Below are 18,734 nucleotides of genomic sequence, written 5' to 3'. Positions count from 1 at the left end.
CCCATGAGGTAATAAATCTAACATTTTTTCTTTTTAGCATAGATTCATCTATTTCTCTAAGCAGGTTATTTGGTTGAAATGCTGCAGTTCAATACAGATATATGAAACTTGACATTTGTCAAGAATTTGTGACACAAAAATAAGCAAAAGAAATTAACAAACAAGCAAGGTGACATGACCATGAATTTTTTATACATACCTTGTCTAACCCCATTTGAACATATCAAGTTTGAGATTAGTACCCATAAAACCATCAAATTAAATTCAGATCTAAAGATTCAAGCCTGGAAAGTCCATTGTGTTTCCTTCCTCTCTTAAGGTATGGCCATTCATGATCTGTGTTCCCTGTATCACATAAAAAATATTGCACTTTGATCATGATATGTGCTAGAAAAACAGTGAGCTGCAACTATCCCTAATATCAATCTCATGCCTTGTGGTTAGAGGTGTTCTTGGATTTTAATTGTGAATTACTGTGCGCTTCACTCACCATCATAATAGTGTGTTAAAATTCACTACAAGGTGCATCAGTGAATATCAAAGGTTTTAACCAGGACTTACAAAGTTGGTATAACACTTACACGAGTTGTGGTTCATTGTGATCTTGGTATCAAAAGCATGTTTTATGAATCCTCCTTAGCTTGAAAATGTCCAGCTGAAGAAGCTGAAATCTTTTTGTCACAACTCTGTCTGTTCAAAAAAGCTGGTATAAGGATCCATTTTTCTTCGGGCAATCCGGAGTCGAATGTCTTTGAGCACTTGGCCCAAAGACCCAGAGTGATATAGTCTCATTGAATAAGGGCACCAGAGGTGTGTGGATGAACGTCATGTGACAGTCTTTTTTAAATAAGGAAAAAATCTCATATTATTAGATGTAAGAACTTTTTTTCTGTACAGCTTAGTATATACATTCCAAATGCGCATATTATTGCAACAATAAGAAATGAGGTTGCATATTTTAAGAATACATGTATTGCGTTGAATCCCTCAAGACATCTATATGAAACAGACGCTGATTGTGTATACAGACAAACAACACAAAACTATGTTGACATTGATGTTAAACAGGAACAAACTGTGTTTTGTGCAAAATTCTGATGTGCCTTTGCCTTCATTTGGAATGCCATAGGGAATTCATTAACCCATGTGGTGAGCAACAAGGTCATGGGTAATTTTATTTTCCCTCAAACACACACTTCCAAGCATGTGGATGTAAGGCTGGGAGATGATGTTTAAAGGTGCACTTTTTTTACACAAAGTCTTGTTTGTTCATATTTAAAGTGATCTACACTCACATGAGATGAAGATACATCAGTGGTCTAAAAAAAAACATTATCGACATTATGGAGCGTTATGGTGAATGTGATTGACATATTAAGATCATATGACCAGCCCAATATTTCACTTTATTTCAGATTTATTATTGTCCCTGTTATGGGATACCTTTGCTTGCAGAATAAATTAATCATGTCAGACTGCGAATAGGGCATTTCTGCAGAAATGAAAACTCCTGCATCCATCCTGCAACCCCTTTCATATCAGTCAGCTCAACATAAGCTGCCTGCCCCAGTGTTCAATAACCTTCATCTCTGGAAATGAAATAATCTGAGATTCACCCATAGCAAAACCATTAAAGGGTTAGTTCACCCAAAAATGAAAATTCTGTCAGTAATTACTCACCCTCATATTGTTCCAACCCCGTAAGACTTTCGTTCATCTTCGGAACACAAATTAAGATATTTTTGATGAAATCTGAGAGCTGGCTCACTCCCTCATAGGCTGCTTAGGTAATCGATATCTGCCATCCCAGAAAAGTTAGTAAAGACATCGTTAAAATAGTCCAAGTGACTACAGTGCCTCAACCTTAAGTTTATCAAGCGACGAGAATACTTTTTGTGCGCAAAAAACAACAACATGAGGGTGAGTAATTAATGATAGAATTTTCATTTTTGGGTGAACTAACCCTTTAACATAAACCCAAAAAACCAGCATATTCCTTTGTGCTTCAGTTCATATTCTAGTGCTTTTGTGTGTGTGCAGGTGTGTATACATTTCCTTCAACACTCTCCAGCAGCAATCAACTCGCCTGGTCTGGCTAGTCTATCCCTTCTGTTTTGCTCCTCCTCGTCCTCTTCATACAAGGTGTGATGAATGCTCAACAGCGGGTGTGAGGGGTTTCGACTAAAAGGCCCGGACTGGCTCTCCGGCTCTGCCCCATGGTTGAGAGGATCCTTTGGAGAGTCTGGAGGAGGCACGCTGGTCGTTCCACCATTCATATATGATGTTGTGGAGAGAGTGGCTGTGGAGAAGGTAGTGGTGGTGGACAGTGGAGGAGACTCTTTCTTCTCTAAGGGGACAAAAAGGTGATAGAATTATCGGTAATACCAATATAAAATAATACACGTTTTATGTCTGATACCAGAATGCTATACTATTGTGTCTAAATAAATGATTATAAAAAAACTAAAATATATTGTTTTAAATCCTACCGACATTGTAATGTACACTGTACACAGTATAAAAATCGATAGATTCATTTTGAGATTTGCTTAAGATTTAACAGAACATTTAACAGTGTTACAAAATTATTACTGTTTTTAAAGATTACATTTAAGTAAGCTTAAGTGGGTGAGTTAGGTGACGGTGAAAGAAATGTAAAAATGGGAAAACTAGGGCAATTTATTGCATGCATAATATTGCAGTCCTAACCAAAAAGGATTTTTGCACTTCTGGTCCAATATTTCCAAATTAATGTGGTTTTCTGAATGCCTGAAATAAGCTTTTTCTAAAGCTTTTATGTGTCTTGGGAAAAGGCATTTGCTAACATGTGACTAAATGGGACTACAGAGGTTGTCAGGGACATTAAAGGCAGGGTAGGTGATTTGTTCCAGAAACATTTTTGTTATGCTGGTTAAAAGTTAAAAGTCTCTTCACATCCTGATAGCAATCACTACGTTCAGTGGTCTAAATGTATTTATATGTACATATCATCTGTGGAAGGCATAGGACCATAAAATGTTCATCCAATCATTGAATTCAGTCCGACTGCAATAGGCGCGTTTCCATTACAGATTTGCGCAAAACTTTTGCGATTTTTTTTAAATATCGATAAAAAACTATTGCGAAATGAAGCCGTTTCCATTAACCGATGTTATGCGACTACAGCGTCATTTTTTCCTCTCGCGATAAGTCATTCCAAAAATCATGGCAACGGACGTTGGTAGGTTTATATCACAGCCACGTACCACACTAGACATTATATTATTAATGGAAGGAAACGTAGGCTTGTTATCCAAGCATTAATGGCAAGGAAAATACCCTTACTTACAGCACATATGAGGTGTACTGGGTGTTTCTCACTCATTTCTGCTCCGAGGTCTTGATTGTGGCACCTCTATGAGGTTTAGAATCCAGTATTTCTGTAATTCTTTTGTCTTTTATGAATTTAATAAAGAACTCTGTCTCGTATTCTGTCCAAACAAACCGCGCCTTCTAAGTCAGGTGACCTGTAAATGCGCAAAAACTGTTTCCATTGCAGTTTTGCAAAATATTCCTTTTTCAAATTGCCTGAAAAACCACCTCATGCGAGCGTGAAAACTTTTTTGCGATAAATGGGAGTTTTTGCGAAATAGACGTTTCCATTGAGCGTATTTTCAATTCGCAATTTCAATTTGCGCAATTTGAAGGGTAATGGAAACGCGGCTAATGATACGATGTCCTACTTGCCTGTCAATGTATGTATTGATAGTTTAACGCCGTCTCTCATGACGCTTTGCTACCTTCTGTACACGTTCATGTATTTTATAAGAGGTGTAACTTTGGAGACGCTCTGAAGGGAGGGTGGGATCTTATGCTTTCAAAGCTAGCTCGCTTTTGCTAGCCTCTCCGAAAATTGCCTACCCTACCTTTAAATGTCATCACATAAAACAGGAAAAGTCATCTACTCACTAGCTCGCTTTTACAGCCTTGTGTTTATTATAGTGCTCTTGCAAACTATTTTAACTCAAAAATATAGGGAAATGTTTTTTAAATAAAGAATAAAGTAGAAGTGACGTTGAAGTCATGTGATCGTGGTATTGTTCGTTTATAGCCTAATTTGTACCTTTTACTTCTGCCAATTGTATTTAGGCTTTAAAATTCGTTATAGTTGTGTTAATTCGTGAAGATTATCTTGATGTGTACATGTAAGAATTATAAACTTGTGTTGGTCACAAAGCTTTTTTGCGGCATTTATCCAAAAGCTAATGGAACATTTCTATTAGCTTTTTGTGGAGGGAACCAAGGTGACACTAGCAATGCCATATATGGTTCTGATATACTGTACATCTCTAATTCAAGCATACCAGTAAGAGACGAGGAGACGTGGACAACTGCATGTGGACCCTCAATATACACATTACTGAGAGAGTGCTCAACAGGGACTGGCTCAGGGTTGACTGTCTCTGCTTTCGCTTTCTGGATGGTGAGCATGTAGGGATGAACATCCAACGTGAGGTTAAGAGAGTGTTTCTTCTCTATATTATACGTTTCTGTAGCTGAAAAGTAAAATTAGAAACACGATCAGAGGACCATTTTGACCACATTAGCTATAATAACTGAAACCAGGTTTTACTTTGGCATTACTTATGCTTGTAGGAGGATGTTGTGTGCTCTTGCTGTCCAGAAGTGGAGCCATAATGCTATCTGGTACATTCTTCCTTCGGACTGGTTTAGGTTTATCTGCCTTTATACTATTATCCAGTCTGGTTAGAGTCAAGGGTTCCTGTATGAAAACAAAGAAATATAAGGTACATTTAGCTAATAGAAGGACCATAAGCTATTCATTCACTAAATATGAATGAGAACCTTGAGTCAAGTCTTACTTTAAAAGACTGTGGCAAAGGGTTAGATGATGGGATCCACTTCATCTTCTTACGGGGTCTTTTGATTACTGAGGGCTCTCCTCCCAGCTCTCCCACACCGAGCACTGACGGGTCCATACTGGGGTCAATAGTCTGGATACCAGAGTCTCTCATAGTCGGAGTGGCATCGTGATTGGATTGAGCCAATGCTGCCAGCAGCTGCCGCACCACATTATCATACATGAGGTCACTCTCGTTTGTGATAAAGTCCAGTCTGTTGAGAGACTTAATGTGGTCTCTGTTCTCATTACAGAACATGGCCAGAATGTTAATGTCGCAAAACTGTGACTTCTGCCAGCGCCGACGTGTTTTAATGCCAACTTTGTGCAGCTTGTCGAAAACAAAATTGGACTTGCGTACTACAAACAAATGCAGCAAGTTCACAAGGATAATGAGGTTCATAGTACACAGCAAAGAGATGTCCACCGCGGCCATAATGCGCTGGAGCTGCACGGCTGGAAGCTTGCAGTTGACATTCAGTCGCAGTTCAGGGATGCTGCTAGTGTCCGGCGGCTCGCCAAGCGCGCAAGTGAACTCGTTCTGCCTCTGACGGGCGTAGTAGGTGCTCAGGTACGTAATGGGCATTGAGCTGAGGCAGATGATGGCTAAATGTCGCCCCAGGTACAGCTTCGCCAGAAAGTTACTCTGCCCTCTGCGCTCAAGATACTTTTCAAACAGGTTCTGCTCGGGGCTCTTCTCCTTCTCTGCATTCTCGATGATCTCCCGTCGCTCACGTTCCGTAATCCCCGGCCCCTTGGACTGGATCTGCTTTTCAATCTTAGGCGCTCTGCCCTCGGCCGCCCTGTGGTAGCAGTTGTCGATCTCTTGAAGGAGGAAGTTGAGCTCGGAGGTGAGGCGAGTGGAGGCCAGGAACTCCCATCCAAGAGCAGGTATGTACATGATGCCTGCGAAGGCCAGCAGAGCGTAGGGCAGAAACTTGTGCTCGAACAGGGAGGGCCGAAGATCGGGGTCGACACCAGGAACAGCATCCCGAAGCTCTGTCCAGCAGTAACCTCTGGCATACAGGGCCTGGTCTCGGGTGAAGTTGTGTGGGGTGTAGCAATATATAGATTCCTCTGAAAGAGAAGGAGATTGAAAATCATAAGAATCCCACTTCACAAAATAATCGGGATTTTTGCATAACAATTAATTAGATACCACCAGTGTTAAGGCCTGTACACATCAAGAATGATTACTATAACTACAATGTTTAAATAACTGTTCTAATTCTAAGAGAATAGCAAAGTCTACACCACAACTATAATGATAACAGAATCACTTACAAAGCCATTTTTTTCTAGTTGTTTAATCAACAAAAACATTGACAGAGAAACAGAATTTATCTGATTTTAAAGAGCTTACGCATTTAAAGCGGCAGGCGACATAATAAACATTTATTTTAACAAACGTTTTGTTAATTGAAATAAAAAAAAATTATATTAGATGAAAAACTTAAGCTAAATGAAAATTAGAAATGCTGTTGGCATTACTGCAAATTAAAATGTTTTTTGTTTCAACTAAAATGTTATTTTCATCAACTAAACTTAGCTGCCATTTTAGTCTGAGTGAAAATGATTCAAATTAAGGACTATGATATGATTAAACAGACTAAATCTTTGTAAAATATAATGCTGTGTATCACTCACAACTGACTCCCGCTGGGATTTGTTTCTAGTAATGAGCTGTCATCAGGTTTCTATTAAGTGGAATGGGTTTACTGCATAGTGTAAGGCAGCAGACGCCAATCTAATGATGAATCAGTGATCAAAACAAATGCTACATTTGTCTGTGCCAGCTGGACACAGAGAGAGGTAATTCTTTCACAGCTGCTGCAACTCCTATAGACGCCTCCACCTTACTCAGGGTCTCAGTAGATTACACTCCTGCGCAGAATCAATAATGTAAGTTACGCAAGATAATATGGTCACAAGCTAGTTTCATAAGGCAAGTATATGTTATATTTGGTGTGTCTAGATGGAAATAACCTCTTAATGGTTACAGGCTCTATCTTTTCTTTCAGTGCTTTCAAGTTTCATACTATATATTGTCCTTGCATTTTATCCGATAAACGGCCTCAGCCAACATGACAATGAGGGTTTGACCTTCACTAATCCTCTTTCTTGATATAATAAGTGTTCCTAATAAAAAATAATTGTAATGTAGTAGCCCTCAAATGATATGAAAAGGCAGTTTAGCTGCAGTCTCACAATTTTTCCAAGTGTAAATGTTTGTATATCTCCAACTATACTGCATGTTTCTGCCCAGCAGGGTTCTCGATGTTCAGTCACAGCCAGTTGGTGCTGCTATGCAGTAAGACTGACTCAGCGTTTAGAGTAAACCCCCCTCCTACCACCACAACCCCTCTTTATCTCTCTCTCTCTCTCTCTCTTCCTACTTAATCACCCCACAATCTCTCTAGAAACAATCTTTTAACCACTCCTCTACTGGATACTAGAGGACAATAGGAATATAGAAAGTTCTATAGAGCTATTAACAATGGGTCAACTTTAAAAACTTGGCAGAAATCTGGCAAGTGTAAATCCAAAAATATTTCTGATTTAGAGTTCAATGCAAAAATGCAAAGTATTAAGTGCGTTCAATTTAAGCATGTTTCCTTCTATACATTTTTATGAAAATGTTAGGATTTTGCATAAAGAATACTGGATTGAGACGCCAAGATGTGAATAAAAATGCCAATATTTTCACACTCAAATGAGGTGTATAAATGGTTTAATGGAAAATAAGCACAAAGTATTAAGGAGACACATTCACCGAATAAATCCCTGTAAGTGCATCAGAAAGTCATGTGATTGAATAATTTGCTCAGATTATAGGCTACTATCACCGTTTCGCTGCTCATTTGCATAAAGTTGAGCTCTGCAGTTGCTCATGTCTTCAGAAATCCCTAATTCTTATTAAAAATGAATGGGTTTCAAAACTCTTTGTCGCTGCATACTGTAAGGTGTTCATCATGTACGTTTGTCCAAATAATGCGTAACACACCACTAACCTGCAAAGTTCCGTGTAAAAACTAATGTAACCAGCAGAATAGGGATGATGACAGTTCCTATGGTGACGACCCGGTCAAAGGGCAACTCTAGTTTGAGTTGCACCATGAGACCTGCGAGAACCCCGCCTTTCTCATCCTGTGTGGAACCTGGCAGGATCAACTCCTTCAGCTTCTCACCCGCAAGCAGAGCCGTGGCCATGTCCAAGTTCTGCTCGAAGATGTTCTGCATCCGGTCCCAGCAGCCTGCCTCGCCACTAACCTCACAACACTCCTGATGGGAATCGAAGCTCCTCCTTCTACTCCTAACCCTTCAGCCAATGGATTGGCTGAGGGCTTTTCCCTGCAACAATATAATGAGTTATGTGTAAGAGGTGTTGACTTGAAGGATGAAAGTGGATCTTCTAAGAGTCACAAAGGAAGCTTTGTGATCAGCCTGAGTTGATGGGTAATTGATGGCTGATCTTGTCAGAGGTAGATTGAAGAGATCAGATGATTTGTTGTTGTCGCTTATATTGACAGCGGGGATGAATTTGTCATCCTATCTATTCCATTCTGCAAAAACCTGTAAATGAACAAGAGAGTTCATTCAGAATCTGAGTCAACAGATATAGATTAAAGGGATAGTTCACTCAAAAATGAAAATTTTGTCATCATTTACTCACCCTCATTTTGTTTTAAACCTGTATGAGTTCTTTCTTCTGTTGAACACAAAAGACAATATTTGAAAGAGTTTTGGTAACCAAACAGTTGACAGTATCCATTAACTTCCATAGTATTTTTTTTTCCAACATTACCAACATTCTTTAAAATACCTTCTTTTGTGTAAGAATCTCAAACAGGTTTGGAACAACATGAGGGTAAATATGTGGTGAACTATCCTTTTAACAAGACAAAATAAAGCTACTAAACCAAAATTTAAAATAAATTTAAAATACAAATTTTAATTCAAAATGTATTCTTGATGTTCTAGTATCTATAACCATAAAATAAATAAATAACCATAAAAGTAGCCTATATTGCTTTTTCTTTTTCACGTTCAGACTCTATGAAAGTGCATATTCCTTTAATTCAGAAACCAATGGAGTGTGCCAGGTGTGCCTCTCTGCAGACTGAGTCCTTCGAGAGCATGTACTAGTGACAAGGACAAAAGGACACAATGACATCCATACTAAAGGCTTAATCATTCAAGACATCCAGATTAGAGTACACGGATGCTTTTTTTGGTCTTAAACTCATTGGAAAGTTTTACTGTATACTTCTGAACTACAGATGGAAGCTTGATATGTTGCATTGTGTCTTTCCCCATGGCATAAAAACACAGACAAGGAAATAGCTGTCGTACATTTTGAAATCAATATATCTCGCTTTGAGCTCAAGAAATCAATAAGGAACAGCTATCTAACAAATGGAAAGCACAACAAAAAACAGCAGGAATTCCAAGTTTGTAAGTTAACTTAAATACAAATTTATTTTTTGGGATGAAGTCAATCAGTTTTTTAAATGAATGCATTAAACATTCATCTAAAAATGTAAACTAAGCAATGTCTTAATGGTCAGAGCTGTTATGTTTATGATTTACTTATGCAAATATAGAATAATATTAATATATAATAAATGCAAAAAGTAAATTGAAATGTAGTAAATGCAAAAATGCCCAATAAAATGGCTAAAAATGCAGAAATGTTTTTAAAATAAATAAATGTTTGTTTTAAATGCAGGATTAATGCTGTATATATTTCATGGGATGAATCGTAGACGTGTTCAGTATCTTATCTTGTATGTGTTTTACTTTGGCCTAGTTATGGACAATTTGTTCCTCTATGAGACTCTTGGACATCAGGTTTGATAGAACTCACAAGAAGTTGATAGTGATACGAATGTGTCATGCAAACTTAAAGAAACAGTAGTGAAGTAATAGGCTATCTTTTAACATAACACAGCCTCAGACATAAACTAGTTTTATCGACATTATGGTGTAACGACACTGCCAGACATACTGACAATGTTTAGGTGCATTAAAGGTCATGCACATCACTTACGCTAAGTCGAGGAGCTGTCCATCACCGGATCATCAGGCTATCCGGCATCATCGCTGACTAGAAAGACATAAAGCGACTTAAGACACAGATATGATAAAATGCATGATACTATATACGGCATGAGTGAAAGAGATAGGCTGCAATGACTCTCATCGTCATGATGTCACATACCTGTCAGATTACTCGATTATATAGAGGAGAACACAGAGCCTGAATCCCTTGCTCAAATCAACAACACCAGGACAGATCTCTTTCTCTTCACAACGACCACCAGATCTCCAAAAAAAACAACGGACGCGGATGCAGTGACTTGTGCTTTATTGTTGAGCATCCCCGGCGTCTGTAGAGTTAATCTGCAGTGCGGGCGAGCCGTTTCAGCGTGTATCCGGGCACACACACCGGTTTGTTCCGCCTCTCGCCATCCCTCTCACTGACAAACCTCACACACTTCTCCAGTTCACACGATCATCTTCACACAGACCTTCAATTAACATGGGCATCGCTTGTTCTGCCTTGCACAAGCCTATCGTTAGTAGGCTATGAGTGTGTGGAAACGCATACGATAAAATAGGCTTAACCAAAAGGCGGCAGAAAGCATAAAGATTAGTATAGCCTATTATAGGGCAATAATATTATGTAATATAATAAGCAACTTTTTCCCTGTATAATCAGTCATGTATATATGTAATCGGTTTTATTTTGCGTTGTAGCCTATGTTGCTGTGCATAAAAAATCCACTAGCCCTGTTTCTATTCTATTCTATTCTATTCTATTCTATTCTATTCTATTCTATTCTATTCTATTCTGTGTTCTACTCTATATATCTTATGTATTATTTTTAATGTTCACTGTAGGCTGAAATTTAGGAAGATGTTTTGGTTATTCTGCAGTAGCTTTTATTTAGCCATATTATAATTTATTTTATAGCAAAATATAGCTATTTTTATTTTATTTGGGCCAATTTTTTTATATTTATAGGGCAAAAATATTTATTAGAAAAATAAAGACAATTAAGAAGAAAAATAAATTTGCTTAAAATCATGTAAATACACTGTAAAAAAAAAAGTTGCTGCCTTACATTTTTTAAGTACAATCAACTTGAATGTTTAAGTCTTTCAACTTAAATTACATTAAACGGACTTAAAAATAAGCTGATCTTGTATAACAAAAAAAGTTGAAAATACTTTTGATATACTATAGCAAGACATAGTTATGTAGTGTTTATTAATCGCTTTGGTCTATCATAACATCTTAACTAAATGTAAAAAATATATATATATAATAATTAAATGGATAGTTCAACCAAAAATTAAAATTGTCATTATTTACTCAACAATTCATCAAAGTCATACAGGGTGAGTAAATTAAGAATTTTGATGTGAACTATTCCGTTAACTGCATGTGTCCAACCCTGTTCAGTGTTCTCTTTTTTGCTGTATTTATTCAAGACTCCAACTGCACTTGGACTCAAACCTGAATAAACATACCAAGCTGTTACGTCACTATCTGGAATAATTAGTATTCACATTTCACATAAACAGTCTTTAGAATTTTATTGATCTACAATAACATCACAAGATGCACATTTATACAAAAATAAAATCTAACAAAGTAAAAATGGTTGCACGCAGCAAGGTAGTGAACAGCACTATGGTCCATTAAAGTGTGTTAGAATTATTAAATGCATCATATATTAGGTCCCCTACTCTTTCAACATCCAACCAATGGGATTTCAAAATAATGCATTACAAGTGCTGTGGATTGTACAAGCATGGTGTGTTCACCATTTATTTGCATATAAAGTCGTTCGAGCATCACGTATGATTCTATTTTCAAACTGGAATGGTAGGCTATGATTGTGAGACACAAGTTTAAGGATCTTTACAATAGACTTTCAAAACCCATCCCACATTTTGACTTTTCCTTATTAAACTGTCATTCAATAATATCTTTGACAGACACACTACTTTTTAAAAGTCTGGGGTCGTTTATTAATTTATGTTTTTTTAAGGATGTCATTTATGCTCACCAGCTGCATTTATTTGATTACAAATACAGTAAAAACTGTAATATTTTTACAATTTACAATAACTGTTTTCTATTTGAATATATTTTAAAATACATTTATTCCTGTGATAGCAAAGCTGAATTTTCATCAGCAATAACTTTGTCACATGATCATTCAGAAATCATTCTAATATGTTAATTTGGTGCTCAAGAAACATTTATCAATGTTGAAAACACTTGTGTTGCTTAATATTTTTGTAGAAATACTTACATTTTTTCTAAACAGTTCAAATAAACAGCATGTATTTGAAATATACATCATATACCTTTATATAACAATGTGAATGTCTTTGCTTTTACTTTTGATCAATTGAATGCATATCTTTGCTAAATAAAAGTATCAATTTCTTTAAAAAAAATAAAATAAAATAAAATCTCAACCCCAAACTTTTGAATGGTGGTGTACGACTCATAAATGTAACAGATCAGATGACAGAACTCTTAAGTTTCATTACCCGAAAAGTGATGCTTCTCTTCCAACTGACATTCTCATCTTCCATATTTGTACATTCACTTTCTTTCTCAGTGTATTTCCTTCTGTTGCCTGTATCTTTGGTCACTGGGCCATTTGGACCACCACTGCTTTCCAGGCCTTTTCTTTGTCAAAATCCCTTAGTGTGCCATTTGATGTGTGTTGCTGTAAGAAAAGAATGAGATGGTGGAAAAGAAATGCTCCAACAACCACCTTGAGATCTTCCTTTGTTATTCACAACATCCCCAATGTGTGTTTTCACGGAATTAAAGGAGCGGAACAACTCTGCCGTTCCAGTGTGATTGTGTTTCATGCTACATTTGACACCGTACAGTACAGTTTTCCTTTATTAATTTTTTGCTAACATCATCTGCACAGTTATAGTCACATATAACGCACACAGTATAACATTTCCTGTGCTCTTAAATTGACCTGTCAGTCATTGTATAGGGTGTATGTTTGTGTGTTTACCTCACAGTGCTTTTTGTGTAGCGTGTCCCATTCAGTACCTCCCATGCGGAGCTGGCTCTTGTAGGAAGCACACTTTATTACGGTGGCTAACGTCAGCACCGCCTGCACCAGCAGCAGTCCCATCAGGACAAGCAGCAGTATGTCATACGTCTGCTGCATGCACAACATACATTCACACGCTTCAAACAACCTTCAAGATGGGTGTGAAGGTGAACATGTATCTGAATTCCTAGTTTAAAGGGATAGTTCACCCGGCCAAAACCTGTATGCTTCTTATCTGAACTGATTCAGCAGTGTTGTTATTGTAAACTATTAAAAATGTATGTTTTCTGTAAGATGAAAAAAAAAAAGAGGAAAATTTGATATGTTGCCTTGGCAACTAAATTAAATAAATAAGTTTAAGTTGTAGTATTAAAATGATTAAAATAAAAATAAAGGCTAAATAGAAATAGATTTAAAAAATAAAGAGCAGCTCAATTAAAATACTGTTTGGTCACAAAACATGTCGGAAGCAATGATGTTTGATGATGTCATTGATATCCAACATGATTTCACTACTACAGCACAGAAGAATATTTTCATCACAGAGTAATAGTTTCAATATTTAATGAATGGAGTTTACATGTTTTTTTTTTTTTGTTTATGGCAGACATGCTCGCTATGAACTGTCATATGGAAAGAATGTTTTTTCATAGAAAAATAACATCATATTGGGTTTGGAGAACAAGAGGGCAATGCTATCTTAGTATTATTTATCTACTATTATAGTATTATTATTATTTTGAATTACCTTTATTTTTTCCATTTTGAGTTCATTTTAATTTTAGTAATTGTATTACTTTTGTCTTTTCTATTATTTTTTTCTATAATTATCTTTAATTAATTTTCATTTCAGTTTTAGGTTAAGTAATTTTAGAACTTCGGTGTAAACATATTAATTTCAATTAGCTGCCAAGGCAACATTCTAATTTTCATTTAAGCTTTCAAGTTTTTCATCCAATATTTATATTTTATTTTATTTCAGCTTAACAGTTTTAGTTTAGTTTTAGATTCTCAGTAGTTTGGCTCATTTGACTGACAATAAAGAGAACAGGATTGGCAGAAACCTCATTTTAACAGAATCATAAATCTGATATCACCATTGTAACCTTAAATGCTAAATACAATGTACTTCACCTTAGTTTTTCATGTGATCTTATGTCAGGATGTAGAATCAGCAGATCTTAAACAGATTCTTAAATTTGTAATCCCACATAACACAGCATGAGGGCAAGCAAATAATTCAAATTTTTGAGTGAGCTATCCCTTTAAGGAGTCAAAAAGGTTCAAATTTGTTATATTGGAACTAACTTGATTTGATTTGATTTGGTGCACAGAAATGACTCACCTTGACTAATGTCACTTCATGCAGAAAGATCTCAATAAAATTAATCACACTGCTGGACAAGAACCCAGAAGCAGAGAAAAGCAGTGGTGATGTCACACTACTAATAGCAATCAGCATCTCCACCTACAGCAGTGGAAAGAAAGAGAGAAAAAATAAGGAGAGAGAGAGAGAGAATCACACTAAAGAGAAAGCGCGCAGGCAGCTAAATGACTGAGAATAGAGAATGTCCTTTAGGGACGTTTGATTGCGTTGCTTTATTGCTGGAGAGACCCTGATGGTGACTCACCAGACTCTTGCTGGGGTATTCTGCCACCACATGGCTGGCAATGGCACTGGGGAAACACTGCAGAGGAATCACACCATCAAGAACCGAACGAAATCATTTATAATCTGAAATGGAATCATATTTTATATAATAAGCTAAACTCACAGCTACCAGAATCCAGAAGAAAGTGACAGAAAGGTATGGCTCTGGGAGGAGAGCACCCAAATTGAGAGCAATAATTCCTCCGAATACAGCGGCGATGCCCAGTATAACCTCAATTACCTGCACCAGAGAAAGAGCAGCAGATCTACAGTGTTCTTTGTGTTGATTTACAGCGGATACAGACACATACACATATCTAATTTGTAGGCAACTCACGGCATAAGCCTTGAGAAGACGTGTGGGGAACGAAGCTGGGGTCGCAACCACAGGGCCATCAGACACTGGCTGGAGGAAAGAGATGGATGATAGCAATGAGGAAAAGAAAAAGAGCAGAGAAACACGAGCACATATAAAATGCAAATCACATAAGCAGGAAACAAATACAGTAAGTCATAGACATCTCACATGGTGACAATAGCTGGCAGGGATTTAGCATAAAAGGATTTTGCAGTTATTTTGCATTAAGACTGCAAGAAAAGTCTGTACTGCGTTAACTTTTCACAGGCGTTAAACCTGTATTTTTGAATTACACACTGCATTGTGTTTAGGGTTTTAAGGAAATGTCCACAAACGTAATGGATAGTGTTCTGGCAGAAAATGACCAGTAGCTTTACATTTTCCTATACGGATTTATTTAACAGTGTGTCTCATGCAGAGTCAGATGGAAAATGAAGATAATTAAATTGAATCTTCTTAGAAATTTCAATTTCCACTAAGCATGCATAATAATGAAATATCGATAATTTTCTGATTGATTACACAATTTGCATATGCACAGGCAAAAATGATGATATACTGCAGTAAGTCGATACACATAAAAGTTCAGAAACACATTATACACACCTTGCAGTGTCTGCAACAGTCCTCCGCTGAGCGAGCTGATAGGATAACAGTACTAGCCGTGAGCACTTCCAGCACAATAAGCAGGAGCAGGTTAAAGTTAATCTTTAGGATGACAGACAGCAGTAACTGTTTTAATTGTATATTTGTACATGATCATTATAGCTTACTGTCTGTAGAGCACTGTAACATGCAGTTTATTTAAAGGGTTAGTTCACCCAAAAATGAAAATTCTGTCAGTAATTACTCACCCTCATGTTGTTCCAACCCCGTAAGACTTTCGTTCATCTTCGGAACACAAATTAAGATATTTTTGATGAAATCTGAGAGCTGGATCACTCCTCCTGCAGGCTGGACACTATAACTTGCTGGCCCAGAAAATGTATTAAAGACATTGTTAATATAGTCCAAGTGACTCCAGTGGCTCAATCTTAAGTTATTTACTTAATCTTAAGTAAATCTTAAGCGACGAGAATACTTTTTGTGCGCAAAAACAAACAAAAATAACGACTTTATTCCACTTTTCATTTCCTTCTCTCTGGACCTCGAGTTTTTTTTACGTAGTGTAATAGCGTAGCGCGTCTGTGCACGTCACCACGTATCACACATGACCAGAGTCGCCCAATAGTGAGCCTACGTGGTGACGTGCAACACAGACGCGCTACGCTTAAACACTACATAAAAAGACTCGAGGTCCAGAGAGAAGGAAATGAATAGTGGAATAAAGTCGTTATTTTTGTTTGTTTTTGCGCACTAAAAGTATTCTCGTCGCTTTATAAACTTAAGATTGTCTTTAATACATTTTCTGGGCCAGCAAGTTATAGTGTCCATAAGCCTGCAGGAGGAGTGATCCAGCTCTCAGATTTCATCAAAAATATCTTAATTTGTGTTCCAAAGATGAACGAAAGTCTTACGGGGTTGGAACAACATGAGGGTGAGTAATTACTGACAGAATTTTCATTTTTGGGTGAACTAACCCTTTAATAAATAAACCTTATTTCTTCCAAATCCTTTAAAATGACTTTTGCTTTGCTATTGTCATATTATAAAATATACTAGGCTTGCGCAAAACCATTTAATTTGGATATTACCACATGAAACACATATTTTTTAGGTTACCTGACAAACATTTTAGGGGTATTAGAGTTGTGATGTTCTCACATTGATGGCTGAGGGACTAATGGCGAGTTTACATCCGAACCACACCAGACACGTGGTTGTCACAGCAAAAGATGACACGTAGACCAATTGAAAGTCTGAGACCTGTAAACATAATATAGGTTACTTACTGTATTTGTAAAAAATGTGAATAAGTATTTATCTACCAAAAGAAAAAAACTCAATCAGGGTGATTATTCAGAAGAATACACCTTGATTTATAGAATATAAAACTTGATTGATGAACAATGTTTGACTAAATATTATATTGATTTATAGAATTAATGTAATAAATATTATAGTTATATTGATACTTTCGCATTACTGTATGTAAAGCAGTTATTCCAATAAAGATGAGTAGATGAAGAGATTTTAGATGAGTCTTATGTTCACCTGTGCAATATAACACTACAGAAAACCTTGTCATAATAGCCTTATACTCATAAAAAGTAGCTTTCCTACTAAATAATCTACGTTGATTTTTCTGTATTATTTACTGGAAAAAATATCCACTTACTGCAACTTGCCTGTTCTTGGCAATAGCAAAGCTCACCACTGCAGCTGGAATACTCTACAAGCCACAAACAAAACATATATCTCAATGTCAAACTGACCAGTGGCCTCATCCATGAGTATGTAGAAGAGACACTCACAGATCCAGCAGTACAACGCAGGTAGTCCATTGCAGCTGGAAACACATTTCCCATATAGAGAGAGAAAGCTGCCGCTATCAGCAAGCTGCTCTGGAGGTTAGATACAGATGAATTTAAGAAAAACAGTGTGTTAAGTCTCTTAGCCACAGGAGTGAAAATCTGCTGAGCCAAAGCGCTTACCCCTATGACAACGCTGTACAGCCAGATTCTGTAGCTAAAGCAGGGATGTAACGGCCCAGGCCGATCCAGCTGTAGGTCACTGGCCCTGACATCCACCGTGTAGCTGTCTCTCTCCAACCTCTCCCGCTCCAGATGCCGACTTAGCGTCCCTACCCCACTGTTTCGCTCCAGGGTGGACATCTGGGCATAGCTGAACACTTCCTGGGCTGATGCCTCGTCTCGTTGCATCCTGATATCCATGACCCCTAGAGAACCAATGCATATAAATCACATATATTGACTAGGCAAGAAAAAGTGCAAACATTTACAGAAGCAGGTAAAGCGTACGGCTTATTAACAGATTGTCATGTGATCCTTTTAACGACACAAACTTAACTCATCCATATTGCCTTTAAATGGCATTCAATACACTTTTTACTTTTCTAAGTGGATTTGAAGGCCAACCAATCACAAACCTACATGTTTGAAGAATAGTGTTAAACATGAATATATATTGGATTGCATTCCTGTAGCTAGCAAGTTTGATTGAACTCTGATGAACTGATAAAATGTATATCTTGAATGCAATGCAAGTCGCTTTGGATAAGCGTCTGCCAAACACATGAATGTAAATATATTGGCCGATATTGTATATTTAACAATAATGGATATTAATGTGGTTTGTTACCTAATTTGCCATCCATCATTTCTGTAAAAAACAAAAAAACAAAACAGACATTACAATTTTCAAACATTATCCCACTCATTGTTCCGCATGTTAGGTCTGAGCTTTGTTTATTGGATTTTTTAACAACAAACACAATGTACAATGTACCAAATTAAACTACTGAAATACATGAAAAACCCATTACCATAGCCCGGTTTAAATGAAACTCACCCAGAAATGAATGAATGTATAGGCCAAATTTTAATGTCAGCCATAACATGGAAATAATTATCTGTAAAACGATATTGGTCAGATTTTTTATATTGTCCCTATAGCCATTCTGAGCGACAACAACAAAAACAGCTAATGACAATCACACACATGGTCAATATTCTCCCCAATTTTAAAAGTGCCAGTCTGAACACATTTACTTTTAGCATCTTGTTTCATTAAATACATTTTCATAAAATTTTCCTTAATTAA

At 36.9% G+C, this 18,734-nt stretch overlaps 2 protein-coding genes across 2 annotated transcripts; both read right to left on the bottom strand.

Annotated features, from left to right (window-relative positions):
• Positions 1–2,057: 2,057 nt before the first annotated feature.
• panx2 (pannexin 2) lies at positions 2,058–8,140 on the bottom strand (the record flags this gene model as incomplete). The annotated part of the gene is made up of 5 exons (XM_081372469.1): positions 2,058–2,347; positions 4,344–4,535; positions 4,624–4,762; positions 4,863–5,977; positions 7,912–8,140. The coding sequence occupies 5 exons, from the start codon at positions 8,138–8,140 to the stop codon at positions 2,058–2,060; spliced, it is 1,965 nt and encodes a 654-aa protein (XP_081228595.1).
• A 4,433-nt stretch (positions 8,141–12,573) lies between these two features.
• On the bottom strand, positions 12,574–17,845 carry mlc1 (modulator of VRAC current 1; the record flags this gene model as incomplete). Its single annotated transcript, XM_081372473.1, has 11 exons — positions 12,574–12,654; positions 12,961–13,113; positions 14,348–14,470; positions 14,634–14,690; positions 14,778–14,894; positions 14,991–15,059; positions 15,618–15,719; positions 16,776–16,877; positions 17,290–17,343; positions 17,426–17,515; positions 17,606–17,845. 11 exons carry the CDS (start codon positions 17,843–17,845, stop codon positions 12,574–12,576), a joined length of 1,188 nt encoding a protein of 395 aa, XP_081228599.1.
• Between the last annotated feature and the right edge of the window lie 889 nt (positions 17,846–18,734).

The sequence above is a fragment of the Scardinius erythrophthalmus genome (assembly GCF_964197995.2).
Source record: "Scardinius erythrophthalmus genome assembly, chromosome: 8".
Taxonomy (NCBI): Eukaryota; Metazoa; Chordata; class Actinopteri; order Cypriniformes; family Leuciscidae; genus Scardinius; species Scardinius erythrophthalmus.
Note: the sequence above shows the minus strand (reverse complement) of the source record. Positions and strands in the feature narration are given on the sequence as shown.